Source organism: Cimex lectularius, unplaced genomic scaffold, assembly GCF_000648675.2.
Source record: "Cimex lectularius strain Harlan isolate CLEC.00 unplaced genomic scaffold, Clec_2.1 scaffold160, whole genome shotgun sequence".
NCBI lineage: Eukaryota > Metazoa > Arthropoda > Insecta > Hemiptera > Cimicidae > Cimex > Cimex lectularius.
Genome location: NW_019392776.1, coordinates 1019961 through 1038416, shown reverse-complemented (window position 1 = coordinate 1038416; position 18456 = coordinate 1019961). Strand labels below are relative to the sequence as shown.

The window sequence follows — 18456 nt, the reverse complement described above, 5'->3', positions numbered from 1 at the left end:
TGTTTTTGTGTAATTATAAGTGAAAACAATAAGAATGAAATCAACCAAAACCTCCGGGCACAGCTTATTTTTACTATTTCCGTAATTCTCACCATAACCAAAGATCTTTTCTTTCATTATCAAGACCTGGTCGCAAACCTTCCAGATTGTACAATTCCATCCGTACAGTTTTCAAATTTCCAACAGCGAACAGAAGACTATTTCAAGATCTGATTTTGAAAAATTTTTAAACTCAAACTTAGACCTTTATAGACGAAACAGACAATCAAAGACAGAGCGATTGGAGGATCTTCCAGGACGTCCCTTCCCCATTTTTTGGTGATGTAATGAATATTTTTGTATTTCAGAGTAAACCTTTTTTAAAGTTTTCTAAGGTACAAGCGTTGAGCGTGTATTTCAGTTTGAAAGAATGATATATGACTTTTGTACTTGCTCATATTTTCGGTTCGCACAGAGCATCAGGATTTTTAGACAAAGTATACAAACGATATTCAAGAAGAATACGGAAGATCAAGCCACTAAAGTATTCATGGATTTATAGAAAAAACTCGAATCAAAAATTAACTTTTTTCTTGCTATTTTATTACATCGCTCCTTCACAACTTATGCATACTGCATAGGCTACCTACCGAATACAATTTTGACTCAGTGATCAAGGGACTTTCCAAAATATGATAAATTATTTTTTTAGTTTATGAATTAATAGTATCGTTAATTAATGAACCTCCGCATCGAGCTTAATATTTTTTTATACATTTCTGTCTCCACGTCATGTTTCATTGTATGTTTATTTCACAGAAATAAAAAATACACGGGAGTCAATTAGTTTAAACGGTAATTTTATTGATTTTTGCCTGCTGCAGCTGTAAGTCCTACACGTAATATAGAAAAAAAGGGACGAACTATGTTGTTAGCTATTTGGTGATCGTGAGGAGGAAGGAAGAAGTGCAATATGTCGATCGATAGCTATCGGTCGGTTTGGTAGGCAGCGTTGCGTGCCGTTTGACGTGATGTCAACCTGCGTGCACCCCTGATCAAACTGTGTATACTTTTCTGATAGGATCAACATCGCCACGGGAAGATTTCCCACCCCTGCAGATTTAGTCGGCCGAGGGTGCCGAGTTGATAGCATCTAACTCAAACGCTGATCCCAACGGAACAAGCGGCTGCTTCGAGTAGACAAAAGGGCTCTGGACCCACATTTTAAACTTGGTTCATCAGTCAAACGAGGTTTTTAAAAGAGGGGAAAGTCATGATTGTAATTTTATATTTGTAACTGTAAGTAAAGAAACTAAGTTCGCACTCATTGAGGTTATCTATCAAAAACTTATTTAACTTCCCTTTTAACACTTTTTAACTTTAAATTGATACTTTCTAAATTTAAATTAACCCTTTCTTTAAAGCGTTAAAAACTTAATCTTCTTAAATATATCATAATTGAGCTCTTCTATAACATAAAAGATTAATTACAAAGATTATTTGGAGATCGTGAGATGCGGTCTGGTGTGTCGTAGGTTTAGAAAAACATTTTCTTTATCGTGCCAACGTTTCGATCTTTATTGAGATCATCTTCAGGGCAATGCTAGAAATTTTAGACTAACGAAAGTATTTGCACTCACTCAAAGTGTTTTTTTCTGTGTAGATGTGTCACGACACACAATAATGACCCATCTCCAAGAAAACTTTGAGTGAGTACAAATACTTTCGTTAGTCTAAAATTTTTAGCATTGCCCTGAAGATGATCTCAATAAAGATCGAAACGATAAAGAAAATGTTTTCTTAAAAACCTACTTCTCACCAGACAGCATCTCACGATCGCCAAATAATCACTAACTAACGGTCACTAAACACCACATATTAAGTACAATTAAAATTAAAAGTTATGTAAAAAAACCAACTTGCAAAGTTGTTACTTATTCAAAAAATATGAAAATATAAAACCCCCGAGCCGCCCCACGGCAGCTAACGCCAGCTAGCTTTTCGCGAGGGGAGCAATGAAAAAAAAAAAAAAAAAAAAAAAAGAGCAGCGAAACGGCCCGGGCGTTGACAAGCGAAGCGAGGCGGAGCCCACTAGTTTTACATTAAAAAAAAACTATATATTTCCTAATTTTAATTATAATTAATGTTCATATGCACTTCTAACAGCTCAATTATTTTTTATTTAAAAACATTCTCAAATTCAAGGGAATTTTGCATTACCTAGTAATGTAATGTAAAATGTAGTAATGTAAAATTCCATACCACATAGTAAGATTTTTAATCCTCTAAAGAAAACGTTAATTTGAAATTAAAAAGTTAATTTGAAGTTAAAAAGGTTTAATTTAAAAATAAACAGAGACAATTTGAATTTAGAAAAGGTAATTTTAAATTGAAAAGGGTTAATTTGAAGTTAAAAAACGTTATTTGAAATTAAAAAGGAATAAATTAAAATTAAAATAGTTAATTTGAAATTAAACATGATTAATTTAAAATTTAAAAAGGTTGTTTTGAAATTAAAAGGATTAATTTTAAATAAAAATGGTTAATTTCAAGTTAAAAAAGATAAGCTTGAAATTAATTAAGGGTAATTTGAAGTTAAAAATGGTTAATTTGACGGAAAGAAGCTATACCCATGAGACTAGTTGACTAATTCCCTAAATATTAACATTAATTTGTAATTAATAAGAGTTAATTTGAAGTTAAAAGGGATAATTTGACGGAAAAATATGTACCCATGAGGCTAGTTGCGAAATACGCTAAATATTAAGAATATTTTGAAATTAATATAATAACGGTTAAGTTGTAATTAAAAATTGTTATTAGAAGATAAAAAAGATTAATTTGACGAAAAAATTATACTCATGTGACTAGTTACAAAAATATTAAGATTCATTTAAAATTAATAAGGGTTAATGTGAAAGTTAAAAAAAGGTTAATTTGAAGTTAAAAAAGGTTAATTTGACGAAAAAAGGTATATGCCAAAAGCGCTGAATGTTTTGACGTAGTGACTGAGAAAGTTAGCAAACTTCAATAAAATATTTTTTTAATTTTTTTTAGCAAGAAACAAAATTCATATTCGTTTTTTGCACCCTCAAAAATCCCTGAATGCAATTTTTCGAGAAAAAATTGCTCAACATTTTCGTCTTTCCGATAACTTGATAATGTCATTATGATAATGATGACTTTGAAACGTTTTCACCAATCCATATGAAATTTGAAAAACAATCCTATAAAGTACACTTAATAGCACAAACCCGGCCTCGGTAAATAAGTTAAATCCGGAGATAAATAGTAAAAATGTGGGAGCAGCTTTGGTTGGTTCCATCCTCATTTTTTCTTTTTTAATCACATAAATTCTAAACCTTTTTGACATAGTATAAAAGTACAAAAATCCATTTTTTAACGATTGTAATACCCTTGAATTTGAGTGAAATCCAGAGGAGTTAAGAATTTTTAATTGCAACAAGACACTAATTCGAAATTAACAAAAATTTCCCCATCCTGCCAAAAATCTCTATTTTTTGTTTGCTATAATTCGGATTTAAGGGTGCACAAACGAAAAGGGTGCTTAAAACGATTCTGAAACAAGAAAAAATTAGAAAACTTTATAAGTCTATTTAAAAAATAAAAATTATTATTACAAAGCTCAAGTAGTAAGTTTACTTGTACATCCAGTTTCTTTGATTTTTTTTAATACTACTTAAGAAAAACTACTATAGTAAATTAAATATACTTATGAAAAAGGGTTGTTTTTTGTTTTGAGTCAGCCTTTTGCCCTGCCTCGGAATATTGCGCCCTTTCCTCTGGTCGACGAGCAACTGGAGCCCTGAGATAAAACCGAAAGGACCAACCCGTCCCTGCGATCAGCCCATAGAAATCTAAAAGAGGGACTTGACTGAGAAGATACGCATTAATCCGGCGAATGCACGATGCGAGATAAACTAGATATACATATACATATAGAGATATTTATTTATATAAACAGGGGTGGGTGAACTCCGTGCAGGGGGATGAAGGAGATATAGAACAAGGGGTGAGACCGTCAGCTGTGCCACTTTCATGTTCCAAACTATCAACCTTATCTCCCTTTAAAAAGGGCTCATCCATCACCAACATTCACACCTACTTTTTTTATAAACCGCCGCGTCAAGAAGTGACGGTTCCGTATCTTATCTAAAGATTTCGTTTATAGGAGCTTTGAAATTCGTTCTTTTCGTGTTTGCGCATTACCCGTCAATTAATTCTTTAAAAGAGATCACAGAGATCAAATAATGGCTATTTTGATTCCAAGCAGTACCAATAAGCGTAACTTCTTCGATAGAGATAATTTGAACAAATTTTGACGTTTCCGCAAATACCCATATTGTATATATTGCAATTTTTATCAAATAAACACAAGAAAGAATTTGAAACACCTGTATAAAAAATTATTAGAACCATGGTCAAGAGGTAAAGACTAATCTGTACCAGCTGACTACCAATGCACTATACCAGGCTGTACCACGGAGAAATCAAATTCAAAATATCAATAAAATTTGTATTTCCTTTCCAGAAAAGTACGTTTTCGATGAGGCGAGATTCGATCCTTTGATTGACAAACAACAAACTCAGGTGATGAGAGAACACATGAAACCGATGCTCCGAGAAATTGAGACAGTTCACTAGAGAATTATAGCTTTTTTCCGTCAAATTAACCCTTTTTAACAGTTTTTTTTACTTCGAATTAACTTTTTTTATTTCGAGTTAACCCTTTTTAATTAGAAATTGTACTTTGTAACCTTGTTCAACTTCAAATAATCCTTTTTTTAATTCGAATTTACCCTTTTTAACTTCAAATTAACCTTTTTTAAATAAACCCTTTCTTTAGAAGAACTGGTGTGAAAACATAGGGGTAGGTGTGAAAAGTAAACGTGAAATCTAAAATTCCTATATATTTGAGATTATTTTACAATCTTTATCTAAATCTACCCTTATCTACATTTTTGTAAAAACTGTCGGGTTCTTAGAAGAACATATGAAAATTAATTATAAAATTAAAAATGATATAAAATTGAATATAAAAATAAAGGAGTCTTCGTTTAATTATAGGATATTTAAAAAATATAAAATCGGTTATTAGATAATAATAGCATTAAAAGGTATGTAAAAGTAAATATAAAACAACTAAATGTTTCTTCTATTAATTCGATATTTTTGGAAGTATAAAATAATTGGTTTGTACAATAATTATTTTATATTTGAAAAAACAAAAACTCCAGTTAATAGAAGAATCATTTGTTTTTATATTTAATTTTAAATAAATTTTTCAGTTTCAATTGCAATTAATTTATTTTAGAGGGGGCGTCGGTGGCCCCAAGGTTTAGTCTTTGACACGGCGCCAATCACTGCAAGGTAAAGGTCCCGGGTTCGAATCCAGCGGTCCTGCATCCAAACCCGACATATTTAAAAATGGGCTTTTTTTCAAAAACACCGGCACCCTGAGGGTTTATATGACCTCTGCTGTTGCGAACCCTCGTAAAAAAAATAATAATAATTAATTTTAGATAAGAAGCAATTTTATAGTTTTTAAAAAAAATCTCAAATTAAAAGAAGAATCTTTTATTTTTAGATTTTATTTTAAGTCTCATAAGGTATTCTATTATAGTTTATAAAAATTCGCAAATATACAGGAGATTTACTTTACATGCTTATATGTAATTCATACCACCTCGTAACGGTTTTAATGCTTTAAGAAAGGGTTAATTTGTATTTAAAAAAGGATTAATTTGAAATTAAAAAAAGGTTAATTCCAAATTAAAAAGGGGTAAATTGAAATTAAAAATGTTAATTCGAAGTTGAAAAGTGTTAATTTGAAATAAAAAAAAGCTTAATTTGAAGGTAAAAATGGTTAAGTCTGTGTTGAGAGTGAATGTATTTATTAGCGTGAATGTGCGATGTGAGAGGGTCTATGGCGGAATATGATTACCCAAATGGCCCTCAGTTAGGTTAGTTATGTAATATGTGTATAGGTTGTGTTGAGGGTGAATGTATTTATTAGCGAGTGTGTCTGTGAGGGTCAAAGACGGAATATCGAGTACCTATCACCCTAATTGAATGAACGGTATGTAAATAGTAGCGGATGTATTTAAGATTGAACGTGAGTACAAATGTGTTTGGAACTGCATGCGTTGTGTGCTGAATTGACCTGGCTGTTGACCTGACAGCAATAGCAAAAGCTGGAGTTGCCGGTGGACTACGATAAACAAAACATGTGGGGATTTGAGCCTAAATAAATCCAAATCCGAAAAAGGGCCAATGAAAATAAATTCTCCCACATAAACTTCAATCTCCGCAAAAAGATCTCCCTCCCAATAGCGGCCAAGGTCTACCTTGATCTAATTGTTCATTTTCAACCGTCTTGGAATCCACACACACACACACATCTAAAACATAGTTTTTTTTAATTCCTTTTGTCCAAAATCTAATACCCTCCCTTTACCGCAAGTGTCATAAAACCCTCCCGACCATTAAAAACTTCAAATCCAAAAACCCTCATCCCGAAGAATTTTAAATAAAACTTTGAAGAAGATGGACTAGGTGACCGTTTAAACCAGCTTCTACAAGCAAAATAGTGACAGTTAAAGAGTTAAAGTTTAGATCTATTTTTTTTTTTAACGCAATTAACAATATTTTATTTTGAAACCCTGTTTTATAAAAATGCACTGTTCACCAAGTTTTACGACGAAGCATTCAATCTTAACAAACGGTTTTATATATCGTTAAAGGTAGAAAATAATACTGCTGCTAAAAATGTTTCTTATTTATATTCCCTGGACATTCACATGTCTCAATTTGTGGATACGATTCAAAAGCATAACTATATAAATAGAAAAACATCCGAGCCGTTCCTTGGATGTAATTAGATTCGCTGCGGTATTGTGTGCGCTGCGGGGGAAATGAAATTCATGGCGATTCAGGGGTAGCGGAGTTTCTCGGTTCATCGATCACCCTGGGGGACTGTCTAGAATAACCAGGTGGTTTCCAGGTAGCCTGCAAAAAGTACGCCGAAAACTTATCCCGGCCTTTTTTCTTCTTCTTTTTTTTTTTTGTTTCACCTCTGCACCCGTAAACTGCTCAGGTAAACGATGTGTTATGAAAACCGCCCCTAAAACGGCGGAGGGATTAATTCATTTTTCTTTCTGATGTATGAGGTATTATCCTCAAATCGTCACCCTGATGTCAGAAAAAAGCATCATTATAAGTTAGGCGTACTGAGGTTAAATTGCCATTGAGTAGACCATCTTGGTATTATCTCTCTGATGTGGTGGGCAAATAAGACGCCGGAAGACCCCACAATGCTTCCCAAGCCCAGCAGATTTACACCATTGGTAATTAGTATCAAATATAGAAGAAAAACTGCTGGGTTCGAAGAAATAGAAATATACCTGCCTAATTTTGGTAAGTTAAGTCGACCGTCTTTAGTCCACTGAGTTCGAAGAGAGCCATAATGTCAAGTCTATGCATAGGTCATACAAGAAAAACTCACGGGCACTTTCTGCCTCGAAATGACACATTTTAAAATTGTGTACAGACAATAATTTGGTATATCGTCGAACTTGCGTGTAGGCCCTGTTTTGCTACATACGTGGGTCATCGAATGAAATTTTAGTTCTTACCAATGGACCATAGGAGCCGAGAAAAAAATGATTTTATGTAATTTAGTAATCATAATTTTAAATAATGTAACATTAAAAAAATTCAGCTTTCGTTTTGCACATATTTCTAGGTTATTATATTCTAATTGTATTTTTACGTAAAATAAGAAAATATTATGCTGGATTGTATTAAGCTATATTAAGATTAAGAAAATTAAAAATTAGATGTATATAAAAAGTTGCAAAATTAAAAAACCCTCTTAGTGAGGTAAGTAAAAAAAAATTGTTTTTCCAAAAGCCAATTCAGAGTCGTTTGAGAGAGAATTTGAAGACATTAAAAAATATATATTTGACAAATTGGCAATTTTTTGTTCGACTCCGATGACTGGTATTCTTCTTAAAAATTCATATTTCCTCTTAATTTTATCTAAATTTCAACGTTAGTACAAACCATTTATGTTTAGTGGTCTAATTGACCAAATTACTTATTTCAATTAATTATTCTTTTTATATAAGATCTTGGTTGAGGGATGGTTAGGGTTGCTTGAGATGAAAAAGTTAGTGCCACGAGCGGGATTCGAACCGACGACCTTCGGCTCATACAATGGGTATGTCACAATAGCTCAAGTGGTTAGAGAAGCGGCATATTAATGCCGAAGGTCATGGGTTCCAATCCTGTTCGTGCTACTAACTTTTTAACTTTTTCATCTCAACCAAGACCTTACATAAAAAGAACAGTTATTACAACCATTGGTAATCTGCATTTATTTTCCTTGATTTTATGGCAACAAATTTTACATTTTATGCCGTCATATGTTTGAACGATAAGGCTAAAATCAATAAAAACTTTTCGAAAGTTTTATTTTACAGCCCTGGTTTTAATTTATTCCCAGGGGTCGGTTTTGTGTATTACGTGTAGTTTGTACAATTCTAAACTCCTGTACAGCTTACGGTTGATTGGTGGAGTCGTTTCAAAAACCAACATTTTTTGGTGACCTGTGGAGGGGGAAAAATTATTCTTTGATTTCCCAAATTTTTTTTTCGGGACTGCAGAAAACGAAAATCTGTTTCGCTTCTTGTTGAAAAAAATGTTTTACGCTATTCACTCGGTCACAAATTACGTTTATACCTTTATTCCGTCAAAATGCCCATTTTAAATTTCAAGTAAACTTTTTTAAATTTCACATTATCCAATTTAACTTAAAATTAACCCTTTTTTATTTTACATTAGCCTTTTTAACTTCAAATTAACTTTTGATCATTTCAATTTAATTCACATTAACCTTTTTATTTTTAATTTCGATTTAACACTTTTAATTTAAATGAACCCTTTATTTAAAGTTAGAAAAACAGAAGATTGTATAAAATGTAATTAACAATTTTAAATTTCAGATAAACGTTTTTAAATTTCACATTATCCAATTTAACTTAAAATTAACCCAGTAATTTCAAATGAACCCTTTTTCATTTCAAATTAGCCTTTTTAACTTCAAATTAAATTGTTACAATTTCAATTTAATCTTTTTTAACTCCAAATTAACCATTTTATTTTTAATTTCAATTTAACCCTTTTAATTTTAAATAAAAACTTTATTTAAAGTTTGAAAAACTGAGAAGATTGTATGAATTGTAATTAACCATTTTAAATTTCAGATAAAATCTTTTAAATTTCACATTATCCAATTTAACTTAAAATTAACCCAGTAATTTCAAATGAACCCTTTTGCATTTTAAAATAGCCTTTTTAACTTCAAATTAAATTGTTACAATTTCAATTTAATCTTTTTTAACTCCGAGTTAACCTTTTTAATTTAATATTTTTAATTTCAATTTAACCCTTTTAATTTTAAATAAACACTTTAAATAAAGTTTAACTGGTTCAACTGAGAAGATGTTTTGAAATGTAAGCATCTAAAGTAAAATTTTTGTAAAATTGAGATTTTTGTATATATAAATAATTTACCTCTTTGATGACCATATGAAAATTAATTAAAATAAAAAGTTATATAGTTTTCCTTCCAAATAACCTTTTTTAACTTCAAATTACTGTTTTTATTTTAAAAGTTTACGTAAATTAAAAAAAGGAATAAAAATAAAGGCGTTTAAAAGGGTTAATTTGACGGAAAACATAACTTTTCATCACAGGTGGCCAAACGATGCAAAACATTCTTAATAAGTTGTGCAAACAGCATATCTCGAATCATGTGACAACCTCGGTTAATGCTTGGGGATCCATTCTTAAGGGGAATGAATGGATGATAATCTGGAATTGGGAATAGTGCTGCAGGATCTATTCGGGTGTACCTTCAAGTCGCTCATGTGGATCTTCCATTATCCATTCATTTGTTTTCACAAGCAGCTTTGTGACGACAATACTTCGATATTTAGCAAAATTGCATATATTCTTCATACTGCCTTTAATGTCAGGTTAAATTTTTTGTTATCACTTTTACTCTGTACAGTACACTCCTTGTCAAAGCAGTAAAAAACACAAGTTGTGCCGATAATGGGAACCAGATTGTAAGCATGGATTGTAATTTCTGAATCCACCGGGAGGGAATCTCATTACTCAATTAGCTTGTGATTGGGAGTGGACGTACCGAAATCCGATCAATTCCAGCTCCCTGCCCATCACTGGCATAATCCAGGGTAAATATCTAGAAATTGATATTCAGAACAATCGGTTTACCAAATTATATAATGTATATTCTCGGATCGGGTTCGTAGCCAACGGCCAGAGTCGTTTGTGTATGAGGTACTAATTATTTCAACCATCACGGACTTGTGATTGAGAGGAATTGAAAATGTTATATTAAGCAAGGTTATTTATCTTTATAGACATATTACAGCAGATAGAATGTTTGACTATAGCCGGTCATTTGGATTTGGATTTGGATTATTATCGGCTCAAATCCGCACATATACGTACTGAAGAAACAAACTTGTGCCAAGCCGAGCTTATTCGCTTCTCGTAGTCCATTCGTACTCACGTTCATTCTTAAATAAATTCACTATTATTTACTCATTCATTCAATTAGGGCGGTCGAGTACTAGATATTCCGCCATCGACCCTCTCACACTCGACATTCACGCTAATAAGTATACTCACTTTCAACACTAGCCATGTTTACACAACTGTCATTACTATAGACAATAAAACAACCCCATTTTTTCCAAGGATCGGAACAGAGGGCCCGTACTCGCTACCGTGCTCCAGCACAATTCTCAAATCGGGTGGCATTCCTGCGCGCTCTTTGTATGGAGCCAAGGAATTACACCCTTAAATTAGGTGGGACACATACAGCACCCTTTGACAAACAGCTTAAGACGAGTTGCAAGATACACGGTGAAAACTTGATTCACCAATTTTTTTTAAATTATTGCAAGCACTTCTAAATCTCGGAATCTCGTGGGACCAGTTTCATTTTATGCCGTAAATATAATTTATTAATTACTTAACTTTGCTTTTTTGTCTGCAGGAATCCAACCCAGCACACGTTTCGGAGCTTTTCAACCTTGGAGTGGGACCATCGTGTAAAATACAACGTACCACGCAGAATTTGTTAACAAATGGGTGAAATTATATGATAATTTTGTTTCACATTTAAAGGAGTTATTTACAAAATTCATAAAATTAAATTCAGTGTTATGAAAAATACTCGAACAAATTCCACATAAACGTATGCAAAAAACGTACAGTGAATGGCCAAGTACGCATAATTTGTTTTTAAATCCCAGATGTATAATAATTTAATAAAGTATTATTTAAAACCAAATCTGTTCTTTTCCTCGAGTTGTAAGCAATCACTAATTTGTTTTCTAGATGCCAGTGACGTTCCACTCTGGAAGGGTATCTCATAGTTGTACCTTACAGATGTTCTAGCTAATTGGGGTAATTATTCGATACATTGGTCATTGTTGATTTGTAAGGAGTTTGGATTATAAGGATTAGATACGTTGGGGGTTTGGCCGAAAACCAAAAGTCGACGCCATATGTTAAAATGGGTCATAGTACGGGTTGTATCGCAGCAGTCTTTTAAAAAATATAAAGCTTGTGGCTTCCTTGTATGTCGTTTGCCAATAGCCGAAGGTATCTGTATACTATGTAAAGAATGGGTCATAAGATTCTTCCTTGCGGTAGTTTGCATTTGTACGATAGCCGGCGAATAAAGAGAAGTCACTGATTTGAAAGTATTTCGATCGAAAGCTTGCTTCACATGACTTGGATTTGCAAGTATCTGGTTGAGATGACAGTTCATTTTTGACAGCAAAACGTGATAAGGATAGTTTCAGAAACGGTATTGTGGGCAGGTGAGATGGTCCTAAGATACCCGAAGGAGGGGTGGAAAGGAAAATCAACAGTCGGGGGTGTTCCGGCGAAGACGGGTGTCGCGCACCTGGTTGATGATATCCCACATCACTACATATTTTTGGCCTTGTGACAACCATTCAGAACTAATTAACTCGATGTTAGTTATATGATCGCTTATCCAACTATGGTCGCAGGATCGTGGGAAATATCCCTTGACTCCCGTCTGTCTATGCGACACCCTTCAACTTTCTTATGTATCTGACCAACTGGGTGGTGGTTTATAGCAGGGCTAGGTTTCCCTGGTTTGTAGAAAAAAGAAGTCAAGTCGCTCCTGTCAGTGTTATTCTCCCTTCGACTGCTTAATTATTGCAAAGTTATAGTTCCCAGATTGGTAAGAGACGTCATATTGATCCCGTCCAGGTGATCGCCACTTCCGATTTATAGCCTTTTTTTGGTTGTTTAAGAAAAAATGTTTGTTCTTTTTTTAACAACTACAACTCTCTAAGGAGGGACCGGATTACAACAGAACTATAAATGTAGGTAGGAGTTGAAGGATTTTTGCGGTGATTAGGTAGAAAACAGGCGCTTACTTTAGTAGTAGATACCATATGATATGGTATACTAATTGGGTGTGCATAGTTTTGGCTGAGGGGACAGAGTAGTGAAGCAAGTAAGATTTTTCTTCGTAGCCCATGAGCCATTTTAGCATAGAGGTTTCTTCTGAATTTCAAAGAGTTTTGTCCTTCTTAGTATGATGTTGTTTCTTAGCAAGTGAGTTAGTTGGAACAACGATTGTACATTGTACATATTGTACATTGGTGTAAAAATCTACTTGAGTACAGCTTTTCTAACAACAAATGGGATGAAACGTGACTTCAGAATACAATTAATATTTAATTATTGTCCAATTGGTACAGTTTCGAAAAAAAATGAACGATGTTACATTATCAGCCACGAAGGAGTTTAACGTGTAAATCCATTTAAGGAAGAGAGGCCGAGCTATAATTTATTTAAATATCGGAGAGCTGCGGTTTGAAGGGGAAGTGGGTAGAACAATAGACGAAGCAGAGGGTTTGAACTGGAGGGGTGTTTAGTCTCTGTTTGTACAGCCTCGCAGCTTCCACTCACCCCATCGACGGTTTCCCGACATGTTCAACTTGCTCCAACGCGCTCCGAGGCAATCAAAACACAGCAAAAATGGATCCTCTTTGTAACTGATCCAACGTTATGTTTATCTACAAATAAAGGGAGAACATCCCTTCATTCCGCTCGATAAATATTACATAACAATAGGACTACTCAATCCGATTCATGGTCCGGCCTTTCATAATTGCTAGGAATTTTTATCAGCCGGCCCTCCAAAGGAACTTCACCCGTAGCGAGGAGATCCAAACCAGTTTCTTTCAGAAAAGTACTAAATACCGTGGAAGAAATTAATTTAAAAGTTTTATAGTTCTCAGAATACCATCACTGAAGATTGTCTAATATACAATATAATATAAAATCAAAAGGTGTTTCTTGATAAACATAGCAGTGGTCATATACTTGAAAATAACTTTGACCCCTTGAGGACAGTAGCCAAGTTACTTGCCTGCCTAAATAATGTTCGGAACAGCCTTATTAACAAGTACATACATACAAATGTTCTATATGAAAAAGTAATACAAACTACTTAACACATACATACAAATTACATGCATTATGTATTGAAACAACCACGCCGCCCTATGTCCCCAAACGAATTTTCATGGTCCAAAAGTTTGAAAAGTAATGAAAAAAAAATATAAATGAGGGATCTGAATATGAGAGATTAAATAAAGGGCGAGGAGGTTTCGAGGCCATCATCGTTTAAGGCAACGTGGTGGGTTCTCAGGATGAAAAAGTGCAGACAAAGTTTGGGCAATAGGGTCAGGACGGATCAAAATCTCGATCTTGAACTTTTGGAAACGGGATTATATCAGCTCATTGACTGAATGAAAACGGCCGTTGTAGTTAGAGAGTTTATTGACATAGTACGGACTTTTAACCATTTGTCTCAGGGCTTTGGATTGGAAGAATTGGATTCGCTGGATTTCGGATGGTTTTGCGAAACCCCACAGTCCCACTCGGTATATCAAGAGTGGTAGCGGCAATGTAAAGAGTTGGTTCAGTTTCGACGGTAAAAACAGAATTTGGACCTTAAGTCCAATTCTTCAGTTAAGTTGTTGTCTCTTATGCCTTGGTGATGGGAATTCCACGTGAGTCTACTTTCTCAATATGAAAGACTAAAGGGCAAAAAGAACTCGAGGTCATTGTCGTTTAAGGTGACGTGGTGGGTTCCTAGGAGTAGATAAAGCTTGGGTAGTAGAGTTAAGATGGGCCTTCGAGTGGAATTTTTGGAAGCGAGATCATACAAGCTCGATGACAAAAAGAAAAGCTCGTTGTGGTTGGTGAGGTTAATGAAGTAGTAAAAAACTTTGACAATTAAGGACTTTAGATAGGTAGGATTGGATATGCTGGTTGTTGGATGGCTAGTTGGGTACTAGTGGTCGCAGTAATGGCGAAAATATGGCGGGTTCTCAAGATGGGAAAATGCAGATAAGCTTGGGCAGTAAGAAGGTTATTGACGTAGTAAGTATTTTTAATAATTTGTCTCAGGACTTTTGATTATAATGGATTCGCTGGATTTCCGATGGCTTTACTAACACTGTCCTCAGTGAGTTGGATCAGTTTTGACGGTAAAAGCAGAATGTGATCTTAAAAGTCCAATTGTTCTGTTAAGTTGTTGTCCCTTAAGTCTTGAGTCTTCCACGTCATTCTGCTGTCTCAATATGAAGGACTAAAGGGCAAGGTCTCGAGGTCATCGTTGTTTAAGGTGACTTGACGGGTTTTCAACATGGGAAAATACAGATGGGGGCTTGAGGAGTTAGGTTAGAGTGGACCGAAACCTTGGTTGGAACTTTTAAAAGCGGGGTCATACGAGGTTGGAATAAGTAAATATATATTTTGAATATCTATGTTATTTTTTTCATGTACTAGAGATTTAAATCTAAATTAATAAGCAATCCTTCCGCATGCCTGTTAACTATTCTTGACCGTGTGACAAATATCATTATTGAAAACCCAAAGTACTAAACAGACAGTACAAACTTCCTCTCGACTCTCAATTCTCAATAAACAAAAGAATATAACGGGCTTATCAAGCCGACGTGGACTTGGTAAAATAGTCAGCCAAATCATCTACAATCTACAGCTTCTTATGAGGACAATCTCACCCTTCAACAGGAACTGGTCCTTTACGTTTCCCAGGCTAGAAAATCCAGATCTAAGAATTCCACTGACTCACAGGTCATCCTCCCTTAGTATTCCAACTTTCCTCTAAATTCTTGATAATACTCAGCACCGTGTCTCCGCCAGCTCATCAAAGTGGGTCATTTTGGTTACATAGGAGTGTTAATCGACTCAGACTTTTCTCCACAGACATGCGATGCGTTAAATAAGGTGGTATATTTTAAAAATTTTGATTATCCAACGTTTAAAACTAGATCATTTCAATATGACGTCTAGATCGAAAATGGTTGAGAGAGAAAAAGCCAGTTGATAAAGCTCGGCCGGCAAATAGAAACTGTCTAGAACATGTTTCGCCACATGTTTGATTTTACACGGAATGCGAACGGATTCGCGATGCTTTGTCCCAGGGGTCAGCATAAAATTGAGCGTGATGATCAATTTTGTAGCAATGCCTGGCGTAGGCCAATTAATCTAGGGTTGCTGGAGAAACGTGCAGTGCGATAGTGAGGGCGCACTCCTTTAAACGACGTCTACTTCCAAATACCCCCCTTTCAAACGCAAATCCCAACGGGAGAGATTATCCGCCATATCGGCCTCCTGAATAAAACATACTCCCCGGGACAAAGGACGCCTGCACTGAACCTTATATATTTCCAAAATAGTTACAACCTGGTGTTTCATTTCTCCAATCTACATGTGTACATATAATGACTGTGGTCTTCTTCAGAATGATTTGTCTTCATTTAAGCCGATTAATTAATTAATGGTGGAAAGTGGAAATCCATCTTCTTTTCTTCACATAAGCTGCTGATCCAATATTGCTGGCTTGACTGAAATAATATTGAAGAAGTCACCAAGATTTCTGATCTAAGGTTATTTTAAATCCTAATCATCCCTAACCATTTCGACATCACTTCGATACCATAAAGAAAAGAAGCCTACGGTATCTTGGCTTCATAAAGGCAATGACTGTGGACTTTAGTAATCCATATTCCAGATTTGGATATATTTTTTTACGAAGTTGAACAAATAGATGTTCTGTAAAATTTACCCTTTTTAATTACAAATAAACTTTTTGCATTTCAAATTTGTAACTTCAAGTTATTATTTTTAATTGCATATTAACCCTTTTTAACTGTAAATCAAGTCTTTTTAATTTCAAATTAGACCTTTTTAATTTCAAATTAGACCTTCTTAATTTCAAGTTTTTTAAGTTTAAACCAACTCTCTTTAATCTCAAAGTAAAACTTTTTAACTTGAAGTATCCTTTGTTTATTTCTTATCAACTGTTTTTAATTTTAAATAAAGTCTTCTTACCTACTTTCACATTACTCCATTTTAATTTCAAATAAACTTATGAACACTTTTTAACTTTAAATCAACTCTTTTGAATTTCAAGTTAGACCTTATTAATTTGACGTTAAACTTTTGAAATTTCATATTAACCTTTTTTAAGTTTAAACAAACTCTCTTTAATTTCAAATTAAAACACTTGAAATTAACTTTTTTAAAATTGCTTATTAACTGTTTTTAATTTTAAATAAAATCCTCTTGCTTTCACATTACCTCTTTTTAATTTCGATAAACTTTTTACGGACAAATGAACACTTTTTAAGTTCAAATTAACCCTATTAACTTCAAGCCAACGTTTTTCAATTTCATATTAACACTTTTTAATTTTAAATCAACTGTTTACATTTTATATAAACCCATTTTAATATTAAATCAACTCAAATCAAATTAGGCAGTCTTTACTTCAAATAAACTTTTTCTACGTTTAAATTAACCCTTATTAACTATTAACAACTCTTTTTAATAGCAAATTAGCTTCTTCCAACATCAAACTTATCTTTTTTTAATCCAAAGTAGGCCTATTTAACCTTTCAATTTAAATCACCTTTTTTTTTAATTTTATAAAAACCCATTTTAACTTTAAATCAACCCTTTTATAAGCTCAAGCTAACTTTTTAACTTAGAAAGAACTTTTTTTGCTTTCAAATTAGCCAGTTTTTACTTCAATTCAACTCTCCCTACGTTTAAATTAACCCTTATTGATATTTAATAAACTTTTTTAAATTTTAACATAAAATTTGTTTTTGTTTAATTCCGTGTAAGCCTTTTTAACTTCAAATTAAACTTTTTTAATTTCATATTAACCCTTTTTAATTTTAAATCAACTTTTTGAAAGTTTATAAAAACCCATTTTAATATTAAACCAATCCTTATCTTGTACGCTCAAGTCAACTTTTTTAACCTTAAATCAACTATTTTCATTTCAAATTAGCCAGTTTTTACTTCAAATCAATTTTTGTACTAATTAATTTAACCCTCATTAACTTTTAACAACTCTTTTTAATTGAAAATTAGCTCTTTTTAACATCAAATTTATCTTTTGAGTTTAATTCCAAAGTAAGACTTTTTAACTTCAAATTAACCTTTTTTGGTGTCATATTAACCCTTTTTAATTTTCTAATCAACTCTAATTTCAAATTCACCTTTTTAAATATATTAATAACCTTTTTGACTTCAAAAGAATTCTTTTTAATTTCAAATTAACCCCTAAAGTAATCACGAATTTTAAAGACATATGAAAACAAATTAAAATTAAAATTAAAAATTATATACAATTAAATATAAAAACAAATTATTCTTCTATAATTAATTAAGTAATAGATAAACCCTTATTAGTATCCCGCTAACTTGAAGAGTTATATTTAATCTTTTTACCTCAAAAATTAAAAGTTACTGTGTCCCAGAATTTATTTCCAAAAACACCCTAATAATCCCAATAAAACAAATATGGGGGGGGGACAGAAATTAAAAGCTCACCCTGTATGTCATCAAACCAAATATTTATACAATTAATTAAGGTTTTCAGTTGAGATAAAAAAAGTCAATGGCACGAGTTTAATTAATTGTAAGATATTAATTGGTCAAGCGGACCACGAAACTAGTGAATATTTATACAATATTTTAAAAACCTGGAATTAAGCATCATTGTTTTTATATTTAATTTTAATTGTAATTCGTTGTCATATAGTTTTTAAGTTTTATTATTACTTTAAACAATTGATTAATTTGAAATTAACATGAGTTATTTTGGAACGAAAAACAGGTTAATTTGACGGAAAGAATCTGGGAATGGGCTCATTTAAAATTTCCCATGTACATCGCAACGTTTAGTTTCTTTCACGTTTTCTAACTATTTATGCGATACGTGGTCCTCATAACAATTTTCTATTCCCAACCAGATCGAAAAAC

General features: G+C 33.1%; 1 protein-coding gene across 1 annotated transcript in view; it reads left to right on the top strand.

Moving 5' to 3' along the window:
• The window catches only part of LOC106673128 (LIM/homeobox protein Lhx5), a 301938-nt gene extending 290593 nt beyond the window's left edge, over positions 1 to 11345 (top strand). Inside the window, exon 8 of the mRNA XM_014405128.1 lies at positions 11093 to 11345. Within this exon, the coding sequence (XP_014260614.1) occupies positions 11093 to 11151 (59 nt within the window). The 3' untranslated portion in view covers positions 11152 to 11345. The remainder of the gene's footprint in view (positions 1 to 11092) is intronic.
• The last annotated feature ends 7111 nt before the right edge of the window (positions 11346 to 18456 follow it).